Source organism: Gastrolobium bilobum, unplaced genomic scaffold (genome assembly GCF_033153095.1).
Source record: "Gastrolobium bilobum isolate Gb01-03AN ecotype WA unplaced genomic scaffold, APGP_CSIRO_Gbil_v1 utg3588, whole genome shotgun sequence".
Taxonomy (NCBI): domain Eukaryota; kingdom Viridiplantae; phylum Streptophyta; class Magnoliopsida; order Fabales; family Fabaceae; genus Gastrolobium; species Gastrolobium bilobum.
The window spans coordinates 679,194-699,640 of record NW_026899729.1 but is presented as its reverse complement, the minus strand read 5'-3'; the positions used below and the strand labels follow the sequence as shown (position 1 = coordinate 699,640).

Below are 20,447 nucleotides of genomic sequence, written 5' to 3'. Positions count from 1 at the left end.
AGACTCTAAGAGGACCCTTCTTTTGGGCATCTTTAAACGTAAGCCATAAACTTAAGGCTAAGCATGATGCATTTTCAGATGATAAAAATAATGAAAGGCTAGTTGCCAGAGGATCAGGGCTTTCCTCAGGGCCACCACATAAGCACCCAAAAGAAAAACAAGCAAGAAAAAGTAGGGAGGCATTATAACCTAGCATGCTTGTGGGTCAGTGTTGATGGAAAGAAACTAGACACGTATGATTGACATGAATGAAAGGCAGCTAACAGGTATCATTGTGGTTAAGCATTTTTCATTAGAATAATGAAACATTTGATTAGCATACTTGTTAAATAATAAGGGTGAAGATTAACTATTCGTCACTTTGAAAAGAGCATGTAAAGCTACTTAAGTATTCTATGGCATTGTACATAACTACATATTCTAAAGTATGATCATTGGAATGACCTTCCATTTAATTAAGGACCTGAGGGGATTTGCTTGAAGGCGTGCTGATTACGTTCATGTGACAAGCAAACACTTAATTAGTTTATACGTTAGATGCTAAGATGTTTCTAAATCGTGGTTCGTGATTAAGAGGCACACCAAATAGGCTCTAGGATCAATGTACTCGTACATATTGATCATTAAAAAAATCGTTGAGACTTAAAATGATGGAACGTAAAGAATGTTTATATATTGATGAATTTCACAGCCACTTTAATTAAATATGTTAAAATTTCAAATATACACTCTTTTCTTTAATGGAAAAATTAATATATATATATATATATATATATTACAATTTATTTAATTTAAGTATAAATAAGCCTTTCAGAACTCTTTTTGCTCTCCTTTTAACTCTTAGTGTCTTCAGCCACAAAGCTCTGAACTTGTAATGTCGAGTGAAAGACTTTAAAAGATACTAAACCAGTTTTAGGTTTACTTGTTGAAAATATTGGGATCTTAAGGATTTGTTGCACTTGATGTTAAAAGGGAAATGATATGTTTACAACTTTTTTTTACAAATTACACTAAGTATGACCGGTCATACAATTTTGATTGAAGTATGACCGGTCATACTTAGTGTAGTTTATAAACAAATTTTTTTTAAATATAACCTTCCCGTGTTAAAATCCTACTAAGTTATGTACCAAAAAAAAAATAAAAAATCCTACTAAGTTTGAAAGATTATGGCTTTTGATGTTGTCCACAATCCCTGTTCGCAACTCAAACTATGGAGTAACTATTTGTGTGTGCTGAAAGAACCTAATCAATTATATTTCCCCAAATCATAGTTGGGCCTACACCATTACCCAATCAAAACCCAAGTAAAAGAATAACTCAATTAAGTGGACTTGTATATGTAATATGAATTTACACAGGTCCAGAATATATCAAATGGCAAACAAATGTTGTATAACTAATATGATATTACATGTCATGGATGTTAATATACTTTGAAAAAGGCTCTTAATCAGCTAAGCCCATCTCTTTCTCCTCAAAATCTACCCCCAACCCCCCCCCCCCCCCCCCCCCCCCCCCCCCCTCTGTTAAGGCGATATTTACGATCAACTTCGAATTCCTCTTAAATGATACAGAGTTGATATTTAAAAATAAAATGAAATAGGGAAAGAAAGTTCAGCTTTTGTATTTAAATAATATAATTTTAACATTTAATTCTTTGTTTACTGTAGTTACAACATTAATTTTCGAAATACGCTTTTTTTGTTTGACATTGAGACCAACCTTTCATTATAATGTTATTTTATTTTTGGCATAACATTAAGAAGTTAGCTTCCTAAAAACTGATTTTTCATAATTATTTTTATTTTCAAAACTTGTTGAGATAGCTTTTTGTAAATTTAAAATTTTTCAAATAAACTAAGAAGAAGTCGATTTTTGGCAAATCAATTTTTTAACAGCTTTTTTTTTTAAAAATAAAATAAAATACACATAATGGTTGAAAAGTTGACTTTTGAAAAACCAAAAAAAAAAAATCATGTTCAAAAGTCAATTTGCGTCAAACCAATTTTTCAACATAGAAAAAAAAAACATATCTCAGGAATTAATCTAGGAACCAGTGTTGTAAAATCCGGCCCGACCCAGTCGGGTCGACCTGAGACTCGATGAACAGGTCATCAGACCGGTTCGGATCAAGCATTGGACCGGTCATGCATTGATCCGGTCAAAATTCGGACAAAATCGCCCAAACCTGGTCAAAACCGATGATCCGGTCGGGTCATGCATTTAAAACAAAAACAAAAAACTAAAATTGTTTCATCTTGTCAGAAAAAAATGTAGAACTCATTTTAATTTTTTTTTGTAATTTTATTTGCTAATATACTCTTCTACAATGACCTCAAATTTCAGCTTCCAATACTGAAGTAATTTGCTGAATAATAAATTAAGAGAATGTGACGTATGTCATTTTAATGTAGTTGAATTGAAAAATATGAGTTCAATGTTTATTGAGAAGTATGTTTATGGAGTTTATGAGTTGCAATTTAAATTGACATAGTAATAACGTGCATTATTATTTATTTATGCTTCATGTTTTTTAGCATATTTAGTGAATCTTGTTTAATTCATTTTAGATATGGAGAATATAATTGAATTTATATGTTCATATTTATATATTTATATATATCCAGGTCAACCGGTCCGACCAATGACCCACCGGTTCGACCAGTAACCCAGTGACTCAGTATCCCGAACGAGTTGATATCCGGATCGGGTTTAATAACACTGCTAGGAACTATACATGGGAATCAAAGTTGGAAATTATAATATTTAAATAAAAATCCAGAGAATTCCACCAGTTGAGGCGTTTTTTATAGTAATATTGTAATTTTTAACGTTATTTATCACGTTAAGTACTTTCTACTTTAAATTCCATATTTTTTAGGAATATATATAAAAATTGATGGAAGCCGATTTCCAAAAATATGTTCACTTTGTTAACATATTTTAACAGTTGATATATTTTAAGCACTCCACCTTTATGCTTTAGTTAAAGTATTATAAAATTCATTACCAAAATAAATATTATAAAATTATATTGTGATCAAATTTATTTCATAATTGTTTGGGAAAAAAAAGTAGGTTTAGGGATGCAGAAGGGTGTTATTTTTAGCGGTGGTTCAACCCATTGGTGGACGTATTTGGTTGCAAACGTGTACAAGTGCACACATAAATTTGGTGAAATAATTTTTTAATAAAGAAGAGATATATATTTTAAGAGAAAAATGTGTGTCATTTTAAATGACACACCTCATATCTTTTCACTCTAATAAAAAGATGAGATCCACATTTTTAAAACTTTTTTCACTCATTTTTTCTTCCATGATTTATCTTTTTCTCTCACTTAAAATGACACAACTTTATATCCTTTAAAATGATACACACTTTTCTCATATTTTAATTAATTAGTAATGTCACTCAAGGAGCAATTTTAGTGACTGCATTGCTAGAAATACAAGCACAGGTACTAAAAAAGAAACACATCTTATTTACTGCTTATGTTTTAGTGATTTTATATCATTAAGTTGATTATTATTTTTTTATGTTAAGTCGAATTTTATTTTATTTTTTAGGATTATATCCCTTATATTATATAAACAAATTTTTTTGTTATATTAAGAAAAAGACAAGTTATATAATATTAAAGAAAATGAGATGACACATTATTCAATTAATTGGTCTTGTCTTTTTCTTAACATGACAAAAAATTTGGTTCATGTAACGTGAGGGATATAAATCTCTTTTTGTTTATATTCTTTTATTTTTTAATTCTTTTAAAATTTTGTATAATATTTTTTTTTTGAGGGACTGCCCCCAAACTCCCTCCACTAAATATTTGGACTAAATATGCACACATAAATAAAATTTTTTGGATCCGCTACTGGTTCAACCGAATTTCAAAATAATATATAATAAATATTAAATTATGAACATTATCTCAAACAAATAAAAGTGGTCCAATGGTAAGTCTTTCAATACCCAGACAAAGGGACTCAAGTTCGAATTTCATTATTTGCAAAATGTTTATATTTTACACAATTTAACATATAACTCAAGTTCGAACCGATGACGGCATTATCAGGTCACCAAAATACGTGTCGACCGGTTTAGTATATGGGCTCCATATTTTCTTTTTTTCTCTCTTCTTTTCACATAAACCCCACGTACGTTTTACGTTTTATTAATCTTAATATGTTTTAATTATCACATACCACATTAGAAATATTAATCCTTTTTTTATCTGTGTATGATTAAGGTAAATAAGAAAAATACTGAGTTCACAAAAAAAAAAATAAGAAAAATAGTGCACTTATTGTAGAGGGAGGGGGATGAAATGTTTGGATCTTCTTATTTTTAATTTTTCTTGTTCTTATAAGTAGAAATTAAACCAAACAGAATTTTACAAATGCTCTTGTAATAAAAAGAGTTTTTTTTTTTAATGAAGTCAAAAAGATCTTATAATGAGCTTTTTCTTTTAAGCTTTTATCAGCTTTTTTTAAGTTTTTATTTTTATTTTTAACTTAAAAATAATTATTAGTTTAGAAAAAAAAAATCCAAGCACGTTCGAAGTTTATTAATTTGGTTAAGCTTCAGCCCAATTGAGTGTACTTATCGTAGGGTACCCTTCATCTTTTCGGGTTGGCAGTTATGTTTAGAGGATGAAGCTTAGTCTTGATGGTCTATCGTATTTACCTTGTAAAAGAAAGAAAAAAGAGTAACTTGCTTCCAACTCAATTAGTTTGTAAGACTTGTGTGTCAACTTGAGGGCGATATTTTAATACTCTAACAAGTTAAACAAATAAGTAATGATTAGATTCTAATTATTATAAAAAAAGGAAATATAAGAGTAAATATAAGACAAGATAAGTACAAAAAATGTCAGGCCACATTAAATTTTACCATAAATAACCCGGCCGGGTTGTTTTTAAAATATAAAACTTGAATTTAACATATTATTTGACATCTATTTTTTTTAGAACTGAGTTAATATTTTTTAAAAATTAACCTAACTTAAAAATTTATTTATAAACTTACATTATTAAAGCCTCTGAATAGCTAATAATTTTAAATTCGAGCCATGAAAATAGAAAAAAATTTAGGGAGCTATTATTTGTAATAAATTCAATAGCACTCAAAATGAATTAATTTGATAATCGATTAATAGGTGAATATATTAACAAAAATTAGTTTCAAAAGGTTTGCTGTTGGTTTCAAAAAATCAATTTAAGTACTCGAGTGTTTAATTAGCACATAAATGATTTAATTTTTTTTTAAAATCTATTTTTTTACTATTTCAAGAAGCTGTAAAAAAAAATTCTTTCAAAATAAGCTCTTTTTTCTTTACTTTCTAAGAAAATTTATCATAAAAAAGAAAATATTTTTAAAAAATAATCAGTAGCTAAACATCCCACTAGTAACAATTTTGACCAAGAAGTTTCTCAACACAAACTAGCGTCAAGTAAATAAATAATTTATGGGGTTTCTTAGTATCAAGTAACAGGAAAACAAAATCTTATTCCTACACACTCATACAAAAGCGGGACCCACCAGGTGAGAGGAAAAAAAGAAAGAAAAAAAAGGGTAGCCCACTTATCGATGTGAGAACAGGAGATAATGTGGTTTTAGTGTTACATGACATGAATAAAACCCATAATTTATTTATGAGCAAATAGCTCTTTTCGTCCCTGATAATTTTCACGAGGCACATTTTAGTCCCGAACAATAAAAAAGACTCATTTTAGTCCCTAATATTTGAAAAAAAGAGCCACGTTTGTCCTTCCGTTAGTTGGCATTTGACGGTCCAACAAACGGAGCACACGTGGACCGTTACTTTGCTGAGTCACCATTAAGTATGCCAGCGTGGAAGTAATACGACGTCGTTTTGAACATGCCTTATGTCTTCTTGGAGTTTTGGACAGCTGACCCTATCATCGAAGGCCCTAACTGGTCCCTGGCAAATTTATCGAGGCCCTATTTGGTCCTTAACACTAAAAAAATGGACATGAACACAGATTGCAAGACATATTGCAGCAAACCACCAACCACAAACCTTTAAAACCACCATTGCAGCAATCCAATGGCTCTATTTTAAATGTATGATAGCAACTTAGTGGAACCTCAATGCTTCTAGAACTTTGTAATCTATCAATCAACTTCATTCATTGATAAGTCAATTAACATAGAAGATTCATGTTCCTAATGCTCGTAGCCTCAAGCTAAGGATAATGATTTTGATGATAATGTGGAGTTTCCTGGTGGGAATGTGAAATTTATTACCACCAAAATTTATTTATTTATTTATTTTTTATTCCCCTCAGGTAGAGATTTCACAGCTCCTTGCAAGTGTAAAGGTACATCAAAATATGTACATCGAGAGTGTTTGGAAATTGGCAAGCAGTTAGGGTAAGGATGCTGTCTCCGTTTGAAGTTTTTGAATTTCAACATTGTGTTATACTATAGGCCATATCAAGAAATATTCCATGTTCAGCGAGCATTGTGTAATAACTATGTGATTAATATGTGATGGATATGATTGCTAGTTAAGGGTGGCAACTTGTAACTTTATTTGTAACCCTGACTGAGGCTGTTTTTGGTGGTCCTTATACTTTTTGTTCTGCTGATCAATTAAGCAATGTGCATGCTCCATTATCGGTGACCCCGTAAATTAATGGGTAGGAGTCTAAAGATTCCGAACACAGAGTTACAGAGGAATGGTGTTGATGCTTCCCCTTCTTATTTTCCTGTCCTCTCTCTGTTTCTCCCACTGTCAATGATAAAAAGGTTTTATGTGTTTACTTGATTTATTTTAGGTGGTTTATGTTCATAAGTTTAGTTTACTCCTTATGGCTTGTAATGCATATTTCCTTTGCTTTGCAAAATCACTTTTGGGATCTCCTGCCGTGTACACATATTTGATATTTGGCTTGTTAGTTGTCTTGAGTGTGCTTGTCCTTGGAATTCTATAAGATATGTATTCATTTGAATTTAATGGGTATACTGAAACTTTTTTAATGATATTTACTGTGTCCATATACTTATTTTTTAATGAATTTTTCCTTTACCTAATGATAAATAGAAGCATAGAGTTGTAGATCATATGAGCTAATTTCCCCTAGGAAAAAGATCTCTAAAGTTCAGGGTGCCCCTTAGAGAATAAAGTGTGAGTGGATAATTGTTGATAGAAAATCACCCATACATATTGTATAGTTACAAGCATACCGCCAACAATCTGTGGATGTATAATATACAAGCACTTGCTTCCCAAATTTTATTGCTAATATTTCTTCGTGCTGAAAAGTACTCTCTACAGTGGTTGACCTAATAAATAAATCTATATTACTAAATATTCTGCAGGAAGGATTTGCATTTGCTCACTGCACTACCTGCAAGGCTCCATATCATTTGCGTTTTCATGGTGCTCATAGGAAATAGCGTACCTTGAAATTTTGGTTTTTTGTCACCAGAGACATTTTGTTTATATTCTTGGTTGTACAGCTTGTAAGTTAATTGTTTCCATTCTCCTAGCTAAGTAAAAGCTTATCCATTTGTAATTTATGAATTGCACATAGACATTCTGATTCTACGTGGCAACACCTTATTCTGTTTGTCTGCATGTCATTGCTTCACTGGCTTATTTGGTTTATCTAGTATATGGTTACCACCGGTATTTGCTTCGTCTTGTTTGGAGTTTTGATAGTGAGCTGAGCTTTTACTACATATGTGGTAAACTACTATGAACTTGAGCAGTAATCAACAAAATGCTTATACCAAGTATTTTCTATTTTTTTTTTATAACTTCAGTGCACAGTTTTCTTTTCTTTTTTTTTTATGGTAAAACAGACAGTTTTCTTTATCCATACATAAGATGATACTGGTTTTGTTGTTGATTTCATTTCGGTATTGTAAAATGTAGGAACTCTGTTATTTTTTGTGTTGCTTGGCCTGTCTGGGTGCTTCATTACCTGTTATGATGGAAGAGTTTGCAATGATTTGGCTCAGTCTTGTGAAATATGTCTTTGTTGCTGTCAACATGGGTAGTAACTCTGATTTTATTTACTCATGAGCCTTTGACATTGTTAAAGCACATAATTATACTCTTACAATCTGCATGAAGCATCATTTGTTTTCTTTTTGAATATTGTTAATGCATTTTATGGTTCCAGAAACAATGCTTGTAGAGTAATTTATGACATTTAATTTGCAATATATTGGAGACTAAAATAAGGATCAAATAGGGCCTCGATAAATTTCTCAGTGACCAATTAGGGCATTCGATGATAGGGTCAGTTGCCCAAAACTCCAAGAAGACATAAGGCATGTTCAAAACGACGCCGTATTACTTCCATGCTGGCATAATTAACGGTGACTCAGCAAAGTAATGGTCCACGTGTACTCCGTTAGTTGAACTGTCAGATGCCAACTATTGAAAGGATAAACGTGGCCCTTTTTTTTCAAATATTAGGGACTAAAATGAGCATTTTTTATTGTTCGGGACTAAAATGTGCCTCGTGAAAATTTCCAGGGACGAAAAGGGGTATTTACTCTTTATTTATTTTGTTGTGTTGAACACTATGTCATGCTAATAGACATTTAAACAAAACAAGCTTTTATAAAACATTACCAGACTTGTATATTAAATAAGTTTGTGTAGACCGTAAACCCGGTTCTCTGGCGTAATCCTTCAAATAAATAAGATATCGAATATAGGGAAAATATTTTCTTATATTAAATAAGACAAATTTCATTTTCTGCACAAATAAAAAGGTGAGTCCCTTGAACTTCTTCTTTTCTTTTTTTAGAAACATTTCGGCTAAGGGTGGTAAACGAATTAGGAGCCTTTCAGGGGTCTTTTATCCGTCTCATGAAAGCCCGAGCTTATATATGTTAAATTAGTTGTTGGAACAAGATTTGGACTTGTATAAAAGTTCGTTTAATAAAAAGACATCTGATTTCCAATTCAAAAGTCCAGCTTTAAAGTCTCTCAGACTGGCCTAATATACTAAATTTTTTTATATTTTATATTATTCATAATAGCCATCACCCTCTCCTCAAATCATTTCACCCCATTTTATTGGTTAAACAGACTTTATGAATAATTTTGTTCTATATTATGTTGCGTAAATATACATTGAATTTATGAATTTTGTGAAATTATTAATGTTGTTGATCGTATATTTTGTTTGAATAATTTTTTGTTGTCTTCTTTTTTTTAACATGTTTAACCAGAATTTTATTTTTTGTAAATAAGTCAGTTCACATGCTGATAATTATATTCATAACATGTAACTGGCTAGGCCATACTGACACATTTAAATATAAGCTTAGTCTTTTAAGATCAAAGCTCGATCTATTAACACCTCTAATTGCGGTCTATATATTTGTCTCTATGACATGAGATAACTTGTCTTATTTGACATGAAATTAATAACACTTGTATTATTATAGGGGGATTAATTTTCTCATTTTACATGAGAATATTTTCTTATGTCACACAGACAATATATGACTGGGATCCACAAAAAAGTGGAAAAACACAAAAATCAAAATGGATCCCATCTTTAATTGTGAGTGTAACATGAGAAAATTTTCTCATGTAGAATGAGAAATTTTTTTCTCTTATTATATATATATATATATATATATATATCATTTCATTATCCATTTATGGTTAAGACTTAGGTAGTGTTTGGTTGGGGAGAATTTTTTTTAAAGTGGGTAGTTGTCTTTACTAGGAAAGACGTTGGAAAGTTAGTTTGGTAGGAAAGTTTTAAAAAAGTTGTTTGTTAGCGTAAAATATTACTAGGAAAATTGGGTTAAATATCCTGATGTGTGTTTGGTTGAAAATAAAATTGTGATGGGAAAAATAATGCAAAAGACGAAATTAACTTTTTTATAAAATTATGCATTTTCAGAATTATATATGGGTTAAATATCTCAAGTTTTTATAAAATTAGGGCGGCGGCCAACGCTCCGATCGCCATGAGAGAAGCCCTCACTGTGAGTTCTCCTTCACTCCTTTTTTTCTTCTCTGTTTCCTTAGCTCAATTCGCAACTCTACTTCCCTACTCAACAGCATCAAGTACACTTGATTTCGTAATAACTATTAATTTACGACTTTTTGACCCTTATAACCCTTTAGGTATAATTAATTACCAAATTGACCTTCCTTATAAACTATTTCGAAAATTTAACCTCCTCCAAAAACATAACACCAATCTGCCCCTGTTTGACCGTTGATCACCAAGCCTACCCGGGTACACCCCTCCCTACCCGGGTATTTTTTGAAAATTTTTGCCTACCCGGGTAGGGAGGGGTGTACCCGGGTATATTTCTTGACATCTGGGAAATTGCTTGAATTATTTACCCGGGTAGGAAGGGGTGTACCAGGGTAAATCTAGGGCAATATTCATATTGTTACATAAGCAGCACAACTGGGAGTAACTAATTTCTTAAATATTACAATTACAATGTAGTGTTCTTTTTAATCTTCTCAGCAGAATTTTTCCCCCAAAATACCACTACTTAAATATAGCATTTGGCTATTAAAATTAACAATTAACATCAAGTTGAAATGGCAAAAGAAAAGCAATCACGAATACCTCAGAACCTTCATTTATGCATTCATCATACTTCCTTGTCTTCAAGTAACATGACATCAAGTTAAGTGAGCATGCCAAAAGAAGTTTCCTACTTTGAGAAGATGGAATATCTTTTATGTTTTCCTTTGCCTAGAATATAAAAAAATGAAAACAGACCAAAAAACTGATAATTTCCTTAAAGTCTCCAAAATAGGGATAAACAAGATAAAAAGGTGTGGGGAAGACAGTCAAGAAGTCACAAAAAGTGCACTTACAAGCATATACTTCTGTAAAGCATCATTGAAACTTCCTTGATTATGAAGTTCATTTCCCTGCAAAACTTAAATTTAGTTCATCAAGCCACACAGTAGACTAGACACCAACTGGAGCTTTACAGGAACTGAAAAATAGTAATCAGTTATCAGGGTAGTAAATCGAGTAACATTTCATGTCTTATCATGCAATGACAGCAAGTGTATTTTCTGATCAGATCATTCTATGAAACTAAAGTATTATTCAAATGTAATTTTATTTACGAATCTTTCTCAGAGCCTACATGATTCCGGAAAAGGATTGCCCGCAGGGCGTCATCACTTGGCTTTAGAAGATAATTTGGGCTTTAAGGACTACCACATGATCATAATATGCTTCCATCAAGAAAAATTAGAATGTATTCTTAATTACTCTTTCAAACTACAAATAGGGCATACTGCAAAAATAGTGGAACTTACACCAAGCTTTCTTTTTCCTATTCAACATGGATTCATCTCATGTCAAGAATTTACCCGGGTACACCTCTTCCTACCCAGGTAAATAATTCAAACAATTTTCCAGATGTTAAGAAATATACTCGGGTACATCCCTCCCTATCCAGGTAGGCAAAAAATTTCAAAAAATACCCGGATAGGGAGGGGTGTACCCGGGTAGACTTGGTGGTCAACGGTCAAACATGGGCAGATTGGTGTTATGTTTTTTGGGAGGTTAAATTTTCGAAATAGTTTATAACGAAGGTCAGTTTGGTAATTAATTATACTAAAGGGTTATAAGGGTCAAAAAGCCATTAATTTACAGTTATGCTTTGCTCGATTCTGATTTTCCAAATCGAGTGTTCCGTCATGGTTTCGCTTGATAGCTTAACGAAGTTTACTGCGCTACTTTACTTTCATGTTTTTGAGTTTGCATAGATCTGAATGTTGAGGAGAGATATTCTTACTACTAAAATCTTCTACTACCAACTCACTACCTATCAAATCACCATTGGATCAACATTTTCTCTTTTTTCAAAAACTTTTTAGCATTCTCTCTCTTTGATTCAATGGTGATTAGATAGGTAGTAAGTTAGTAGTAGAAAATTTTGGTAGTAAGAATATCCTTCCTCCTGAATGTTTACTATTTTGTTTCTGAACTGTTTTGAGTTATAAATTCGATCGTGAAGTTGTTGCCTATGTGTTGTGAATTGTTTGATGAGATTTGTGTGGTCTGATTTGTGGTTGCAGTTGCCAAGCATCGGCATAAGAAGAGAGGTATATGTGTCATATCTTTCATCACTTTTTTCATTTATCCGATTTTTCACACTAATTCCACCTGTTTAGACGGCTTCCTCAACAGTGTCAAAACCCATTTTTTACTTGTCTTCCTGAATTGCAAGGCAAAGCTAATTGATGGACAAATCTACCGAAAAGCTTCACCCAAACGTGGTTTCATCAAATTTCCACATGCACTTTGCGTGCAAAATTTTAACTTCTCCCCAATCAAACACTACCTTAAAGATCATTTCGTTGTAAATTTCGATTTTAGTAAAGAATGATGGTAGGGGACCCTGACATTGAATCACGTAGCTAAAAGAGTACGTCTTTTGGGCTACAAATTGGGCTATTCAACTCACAGTGTCACACTTTAAAGAGTCAGTCCCCGAACTTTAGGCCAGAATTGTCACATCGTGGACATTGTGGGCTACGCAAATAGGCTTGCAGTAGTGTTATGAAGCCTATCCTTACAAATCACATGGTTCTTTGGACACTATAGAGTATAGACCAGATAGAGGGAGACAGCACACGAAAGACGAAATAGGAATCATCCTTTCATTTCTTAATTAACTTGATCAGCTGATGTGATATAATTTTAATGTTTGCAAATAAATTAATTTTCATTAATTTTTCAATTTTTCTATTTGTAATATTTTAATTATCATTTTTAATGCCATGTATTTGTTTATACATGATTAAAACTATCTTGCATAAAATTATGTCACATGAAAAGATTGATTCGTAATATGAAATTTATGATATTTTTTTTTGTTAGTATAAAAAAAACAAATAATCATATATGAATCAAATAAGGATGGCAATAATAATTTATCATTATTATTTAATACTAATGGAGCATAAATAGCTGTCAAGCAACAGAGTATTAGCTAGCTAGAGACTAGAGAGAAGGGGTCAGATCAAGAGGTTTGGCCAGTTGATCCTATCACGTGATTGGAGACAACAGACCCCCTTCTATCCTTACAGATAAAAATCACAATCTTTCTTTCGTCTTTAATATTTGGTATATATCTTATCAAAATTGACTATTTTTCCATTATATTAAAGGATTTTATAAGAGTTATGTCGTAGGAAAAGTGATTGTGTTATGTTATAGAAATTTGTTTTGCGTGCCAAAATTTTTTTTTTTTTGCTGCGGGCCCCACAAAATGTTGTGTGTGTAGGAAATTTTTTGTGGTCATGTTAAATGATAGATGATAAACCCTATATTAAAATATGTTTTTTTAAAGTGTGGTTGAACTATTCAATTTAGTCTTTTTAAAAATAAAACACGTTATTCTAATTTTTTAATTTTTTTATAATTAATTATATATTTTTTCTTTATATTTTTTTTAAAAAAATCTTTCATTTTACATGTTTAATAATTATATATATTTATCTTATAATTTTAAGTATTTTTTAAATCTTTTCTTTCTAACACATTTTATATATTTTGTTTATGCTTAAAAATATTCATATAACATACGAATACTTACTAATTCATATAATTTATAATAAAATAAATAAATATCGTAAAGATCTAGCAACTACAATAAATTTTGTTAAAATATTTTAATAAAAAATATGGACAATTTAGTTAAAATGTAGATGGAAGGGATATTTCAGTTGCGGGGGTGAGGATAATTCATTTTTGCAAGATGTAATTATTTATAGGAAAAATGTTTGTTCGGATATAATTTTGTGTTGTTTTATATTTTCACCGTTGAATTTTGTCAATCAACGATTATAATTTATTGGGTCAAATTTACTAATTAATTAAAAACTCTCAATAAATTATAATCATTTAATTGACGGAAATAAACACTTAAGATATAAAATGACATAAAGTTATATTCTTTAAAAAGATAAATATTTTCCTTATTTTTTTATAGTCATTCTCCATTATTTAATATATATATATATATATGTATGGATTATTGAAAAGAATTGACAGTATACTTGTCCAACTTTTTATGGAAATACATATTTGTTTGTTTATTTTTTATTTTTGGCGATAGATTGATTTAAGGCATTACGCCATTACCTAACTAATTTTAACCTGCTCCAACAACTTTAGTTCATATATTATTTTCAGCGATCAACTTCACTAATATTATTATTACGAAAGCTAAATCACCATTATTATCCTTTTCTAAAATAAATAAACACTTCAATCCTTTTTTGAACCGAAGCATTGGCGTCCACCCAAACTCTAATTAGGAAAGTCTCAACTGCCTAATCCATACATTAAATGTTGGGTACGGTTCATACTTCACATGTTGACGAGAGTTTTTATTGTCGGGGTCAGTAGAAAGGCAATTGAGATCCTAGGTGGGCAGCACCCCCAAGCCCATAGAGGTTAGGTACTATTGTGAGTCTCTAATTTATTGTAAATTTTCCTTTTGTTAGTAGTTTGGGCTTGAGTTCACGAATAACAGCTGTTAGGATTTTTTTCTAATCTTATTTATATTCTCTTTGTAAACCGAGTGACTTGTAACGAGTGACAGTGAGGTGAATATAGTACAGACAAGCTGAACGTAGCCTAATTTGAGTAAACTAGGATAAATCACGGTGTCTATTCTCTTTCTCTCTCTTTCTCTTTTCATTTGAGATTTGTGTGATTGTGAATTTCCAACATTAAATACATAATTTGTAGTTTTTTTAAAATAAAAATAAAAATAGGACACTAACCCCTAAAGCAGTATCCCAATTACATGACGCACTATCAATAATTGATTGTCTTATCTATGATTTGAATTTTGTTTTTTCTATTAGAATGTGACTTATTTAACATTTAATTTGTTGATATATAATGTATGAGTTTAATGTTTCTTATGTGTAGGACATAAAATTATCTTCTACACACATATAAAAGTATGTGGGATTCATGTAGAATCATGTAATTAAAGAGAATAGAGAGAAAAAGAAAATATAGATCTCGTATATTTTTATATGTGTAAGAGATAATTTTATCTCCTACAATATGAGAGACATTAAACCCATAATGTATACATATAATTTAAGGGATCTATTAATCTCATGTTGCATGAGATAATTATCTCATGCAACAGAGATAAAATTGTGGGGTCCACTACTTTTTCAAAAAAATAAAAAATAGTGAATCCCACTATTTTGCCTCTGTTGCATGAGATAATTATCTCATGCGACATGAGATAATTATTTCCCATAATTATAAATATCTCACTTAACTTCAATTGTTACAAATTTCAAACTATGTTATTAGGACTGTATATACTTCTCATGTATAGAAATCCAAAAGCTCATTATCGTAACAACACATTTTCATGGTTACCCATTAACTTGTCTTGTGTAATGGCATTTTCATAGCTAATCAATGGCATAGTCTAATAATAGTAACTGAATTGGCGCCAGGGAACTGAGCATATGGATGTGAGAATATGTGTTCGATCATTTTCAATTCTGTCTTTGGGAGGAGTTTAAAACTTTAATCTCGGAATCCGTCTTGAATCAAACTAATTGCGAAATGATGAATTGATTGGAATATTTAAAAATAAAAATAAAAAAATGACAGAGTCTAATGAAATCAAATGTGAACGACAGACTTCCTGATTCACTTCAAAAAGGAGTGGAGAGGGTTTCTCCGAGTTGCTTAACTCATCCGATGTTCCTTATCTAAGAGGACATTCCGGGAAAAGACTTATGGGTGTACATAAAAAAAAAAAGTTCACAAACTTCATTTTATTCTAAAATTCTTCATCGAGTTGTTTTACATGCATTACAAATAATATATATTTCATTAATATAGTATAGCTTGTATACAATGAAATGTGAAAGACGAAGTTCTCGACCATGCGTAATAGAAGTTATGCTCTTTCATCCACTCTTTCTCCTAATCTCATCCTTATATGTTCAAGGGGAAAAAAATTGTGGTGGCTCTCCGCTACTTGGTTTTCGAACATATATCTATATGAGAGTAAACAAAAAAATCACATCTTTAGCTACCTCGTCCTTGTCATAATGTTACAGGAAAGGGGTGTTCAATTCAATTTGGTCTTGCATTAGTTAAATGTGCATGTTAACACAATCATTTCCTATAAGCCTCAAGAATGCAAAATCTTCATCATGTTTCTTCACTAAAACCAGCTATAGAGAAAACATCATAGCCTGAATAATGAATACTCCACATCGAAAATGACATTGATTTACTTGTAATATAGAGTTGCCTCTCTTTCTCTCTTCCCCTGATCATTGCTTGTATATATATGAGTAAGAGTAACGATTTAATTTGTTAATTAAACATATATAAACAATCCGCACAGTGTATCTATATTAATTAGCAACCTTGTTGGATTTCATGTTTACATCAATTTTGTTGACATGTATTATCAATTTCCTCACTTTGGTATGATGATCCATACCGACTCATGAAATCCACAATGAAAGAAAAAGAAAGTTCGACGAATCAAAGATAAACACGCACACATATATACATATATGTGAAGCTAATCAATATATATATCTTCCAAGCATCATGATGGAAGTAAAAACATAATTTGATTGACTTACATATATGTTTTCCTCTGTACATTGCCTTATTGTATATATGGAAGCGCTTCTTTTTCTCGATCACTTCTAGCTTGCAAAGAGAAAGTGTGAAGTGGGGAATATTTTCAAAAATAAAAATATAATATAATAAAGAAGCTAATTAATAATCGCTATGGATTTAATTATAATAATCTATATAGAAATATTTACGATGGAATTTTGATGAGCTTGGAGGCAGTGACAAGAGTACATCCCATAACTTCAACTTGAGCTCGGAGGGATTGTATATAATCTAGGGTTTCTTCAAGCAAAGACACATCATCCATGAATTCACCACCTGGTAAGAGACTCTTGAGTCTTCGTGTTCTCTTCTGTAACAACCTCTTGGCAATAAAACTCGCCGTCACCCTTTCTTTTGTTCTCTGTACTGTACGGCTTCTTCTCACGATCTTTCTACTTCTTATCCTTATTCTGCTGTTGTAAACCTGTGACGACGACGTCGACGTCGTCAACGAATTCGTGAAGTTTTCCCTTACCTTCTGGCGGTGCTGTGTTGAACCTAACATGTGTTCAGTGAAGACCTTATTGCTGTCGTCTCTGGAAGCATTGTCTATAAGGACACGGCTCCAGCGCGTGGTTTCGTCTCTAGTTGAAGCCATGGCTAAATCTGCACACAGCTTTATGGCTTTCTTTCTCTCCAACAAGCTCATGTTCTTCTTCTGAGAGCTATATTTTCCTAGTCCCGTTATCCATTTCCGGAGGAATTCTCGCTTGACTGAGCTAAGATTTCGCATTCTGTTAAAAAAAAAAAAAGGTTAAAAAATGATATATATGCTAGCTAGGGCTTTCTAGCTCGAGGAAACTGAATTATGTAATTAGAAAAAAATAAAATAAATAAATAAATTAAGGCATACCTTTCTCAAATTCTTCTTGTTATAAACAGAGTAGAAGATGGAGAAAGAAAAATTATGGTGGTTAAGTGTTACAGATCCAATTAAGCTAAAGTGTTGTATATGTATGATGAGGATCTGAGATGGAGAGAAAGAGAGAAGAGATGTATGAGAAGAGGAAGAATGTGCAGGATAACGAATTTATGTGCTAGAAAGAGGTGAGAGAGAGTGGTGGGCCTTTGAGAGAAAGACACAGCACATGCTGGCACATGGAGTCCCTGGCCCACTACCCAAACCATAGAGAATAATTTTATATTATGAAGAAAAACAATGTATTTAGATTGGTGGTAAAGAAGAATAAAGGTGACCTTAGTGTAATGCAAACCTAACATCAGTATCTTTGTTTTGAATACAAACAAAACTCACTAAATACGACTCACTTCGAAACAATGTGCCCATGGCCCGCGAGGGGGAACTCCGTGAGAGCAAGATTGTAGTACCATGTTATGAACTGGGATGTATTTGTATTTTGCAGACTTGATTTACATGGTTACATTTTTAACATGTACGTTATGTTTTTAATATCTCCAAAATATATATATGAACTCTATTTCTCATGGTATAATAAGTTCTATGAAAATTCAATTTGGATACTTATATTATTAGATTGTGGAATACTTTCTTAGTTTATTAATTAATGAAGTGAATATAACACGCTTTAATCATGACGTGTTCTACATATTAAAATATATAATCAATGCAAGATTTACATCGTTATATTTTAAAATTTTATTTTTGTAATATATTCACAAAATATCAACTTTATTTTTCATGATATCATTACGTTCTATGACAATTCAATTTGGATACTTGGATTGTGGAAGAATTTCTTGATGCATTATAATCATAATCGATGAGGTAAATATATATCTCAGATGTTCTCACGAAAATAAATATATATACGAAAAGTTTTTCTCCTATCAGTACAATAGAAAACTCTATCTCCCGTAATCCCAAAATGATATTGTTTTAGGATTAAAAATAAAGAGTATAATTTATTTTCCTCTTGTATTATAAATTTTACTAAAATATCATTTATTCTCGATCTTAAACCCTAAAACGACGTCATTTTAGAATTGCAAGAGATATAGCTATATTCTCTAATAGGAGAAACGTGTGTGTGTGTATATATATATATATATATATATATATATATATATATATAAAGATGCTATAATCATGATGTGTTATATATATTAAATTATGGCTTTAATGTTTCTAAAATGAATGTAGATAAGTTATCTACATTCGCTTCCAAAATGACGTCGTTTTGAGTTGAAAAATTAAAAAAATAAAATGAAAAATACTATTATAACCTTGAAATAAATTATAATTACAAAAATATCTTAATTTCTGTCCCAAAACGACGTCGTTTTGGGCTCAATGTAGATAAGTTATCTACATTGACTGTAGAAAAAGCGAACCCTTAAATTATATATAAAAAAAGATTTTAACATATTTCCTTACATAAGATGCTATAATAAGGGAAAAGTTGAATGTTATGAAAGCATGCAATTTATTTTACAAACATTTTTTTACGAAATTAAGGATGTGTCCGATAATCTGGATTAAAGGTTATGTGCGTGTTTTGTATTTCTCAAATTGTCTCATGTGTTATGTACTTTATAGGTAAAGACGAATAAATAATTTTATATTATATTTTTAACATATTTCCTTACATAATAATTCTTGGGACTTAAAAGGATAGACCATACTCGAGCACACTTACTTAGTGTTGAAATTTTATAATTTTTATTAGAAGAATGAGAATGGCAATAATCGAACATTATATCACTTGATGTCAGTCTTTAATACCATATCAAACAATCAATTCTTCTAAAAGTTTAAATTATTAGATAAAAACAGTGAATAACTTTATATTATATATTTCTATCACTTAAAATGTTGATAGAGTAAATTAAATGATATGCTCAAAATTAGTGCGTGTTTCAAAATAAAACTCATTTGAATGGTAAAATTTTTGAAATATTTATTCTACTTACTCATTTCGCAAGTAATCGAGAAAGTAAAATATTTGCTTTATTTCCTTAAGTCCCAACCATCGCATGCATAAATACATGGGACCGTCATTATACAATTAATGTAGCTTGTTTGATAGGAACAGTGTACAGTCATTTTTCGAAAGTTTGTATACTGTTTGTAATAACGTTAATAGTTCCAAGATATATCATTTCATCGGTACCCTGGCAATTAGGAAAAAGAAAATTGATGACTCTTCATTGATTTGATAGATAGCAATAAAGAGCAACAGCACGGCCTTAGGAGTTGGCATGCAATGCGCATTTTTCATTTGGGATTGGTTGACATGTATACTAGTGTTTGGCTACCATACAATTCGTATGCATGTGGCATGTTCTCAAATCATAATTAAAAAAGATCTCATGTGCCGTTATTTTTATTAATTATTATGTTATAAATCTAGCAACCGAGGGGAAAGGTAATTAAGCTTTCCGCCACAGTAATTTGATTTGCTATGTTTCTAGAATGTTGGGGTTAGAAAGTGATAAATATGCTTTTATAGGTTGACAGTCAAGGTGCCCAGCATTCTATTTATGAGTGAGCCTACGAAAGTCTACATCAATTAACTTTCTTTTTCTTTAAAGTAAAAAAAAAAAAAAGAATTATAAAATACATACATAACCATATAGAGTAGTGATACTAATTATATGCATATGAACTAAAAACGAAAGCATATGTGATTGTATTAAAATTTGATAGATATAAACAGGTTGGTTGAGACTAATAAATATAAATGCAACCGCATATATGTATACTTAAATTCAGTATACAGAGCATAGTTATTGGCATTAAGTAACCAAATCATATGCATGTGTGCATGTATGAATATA

General features: G+C 31.1%; 1 protein-coding gene and 1 pseudogene across 1 annotated transcript; one reads left to right on the top strand and one right to left on the bottom strand.

The window, feature by feature from the left end:
* The first annotated feature begins 4,065 nt into the window (after window positions 1–4,065).
* LOC133293046 (ERAD-associated E3 ubiquitin-protein ligase DOA10-like) lies at window positions 4,066–8,177 on the top strand (annotated as a pseudogene).
* An 8,367-nt stretch (window positions 8,178–16,544) lies between these two features.
* On the bottom strand, window positions 16,545–17,677 carry LOC133293026 (transcription factor IBH1-like 1). Its single transcript, XM_061491542.1, has 2 exons — window positions 17,542–17,677; window positions 16,545–17,422 (listed from the first exon to the last, which is right to left on the bottom strand). The coding sequence occupies exon 2, from the start codon at window positions 17,419–17,421 to the stop codon at window positions 16,834–16,836; it is 588 nt and encodes a 195-aa protein (XP_061347526.1). The 5' UTR covers window position 17,422; window positions 17,542–17,677; the 3' UTR covers window positions 16,545–16,833.
* Between the last annotated feature and the right edge of the window lie 2,770 nt (window positions 17,678–20,447).

Bases quoted from the DNA above. Each gene is read 5' to 3' on its own strand.
- LOC133293026 (XM_061491542.1), bottom strand. From the start codon at position 17,421: ATGCGAAATCTTAGCTCAGTCAAGCGAGAATTCCTCCGGAAATGGATA.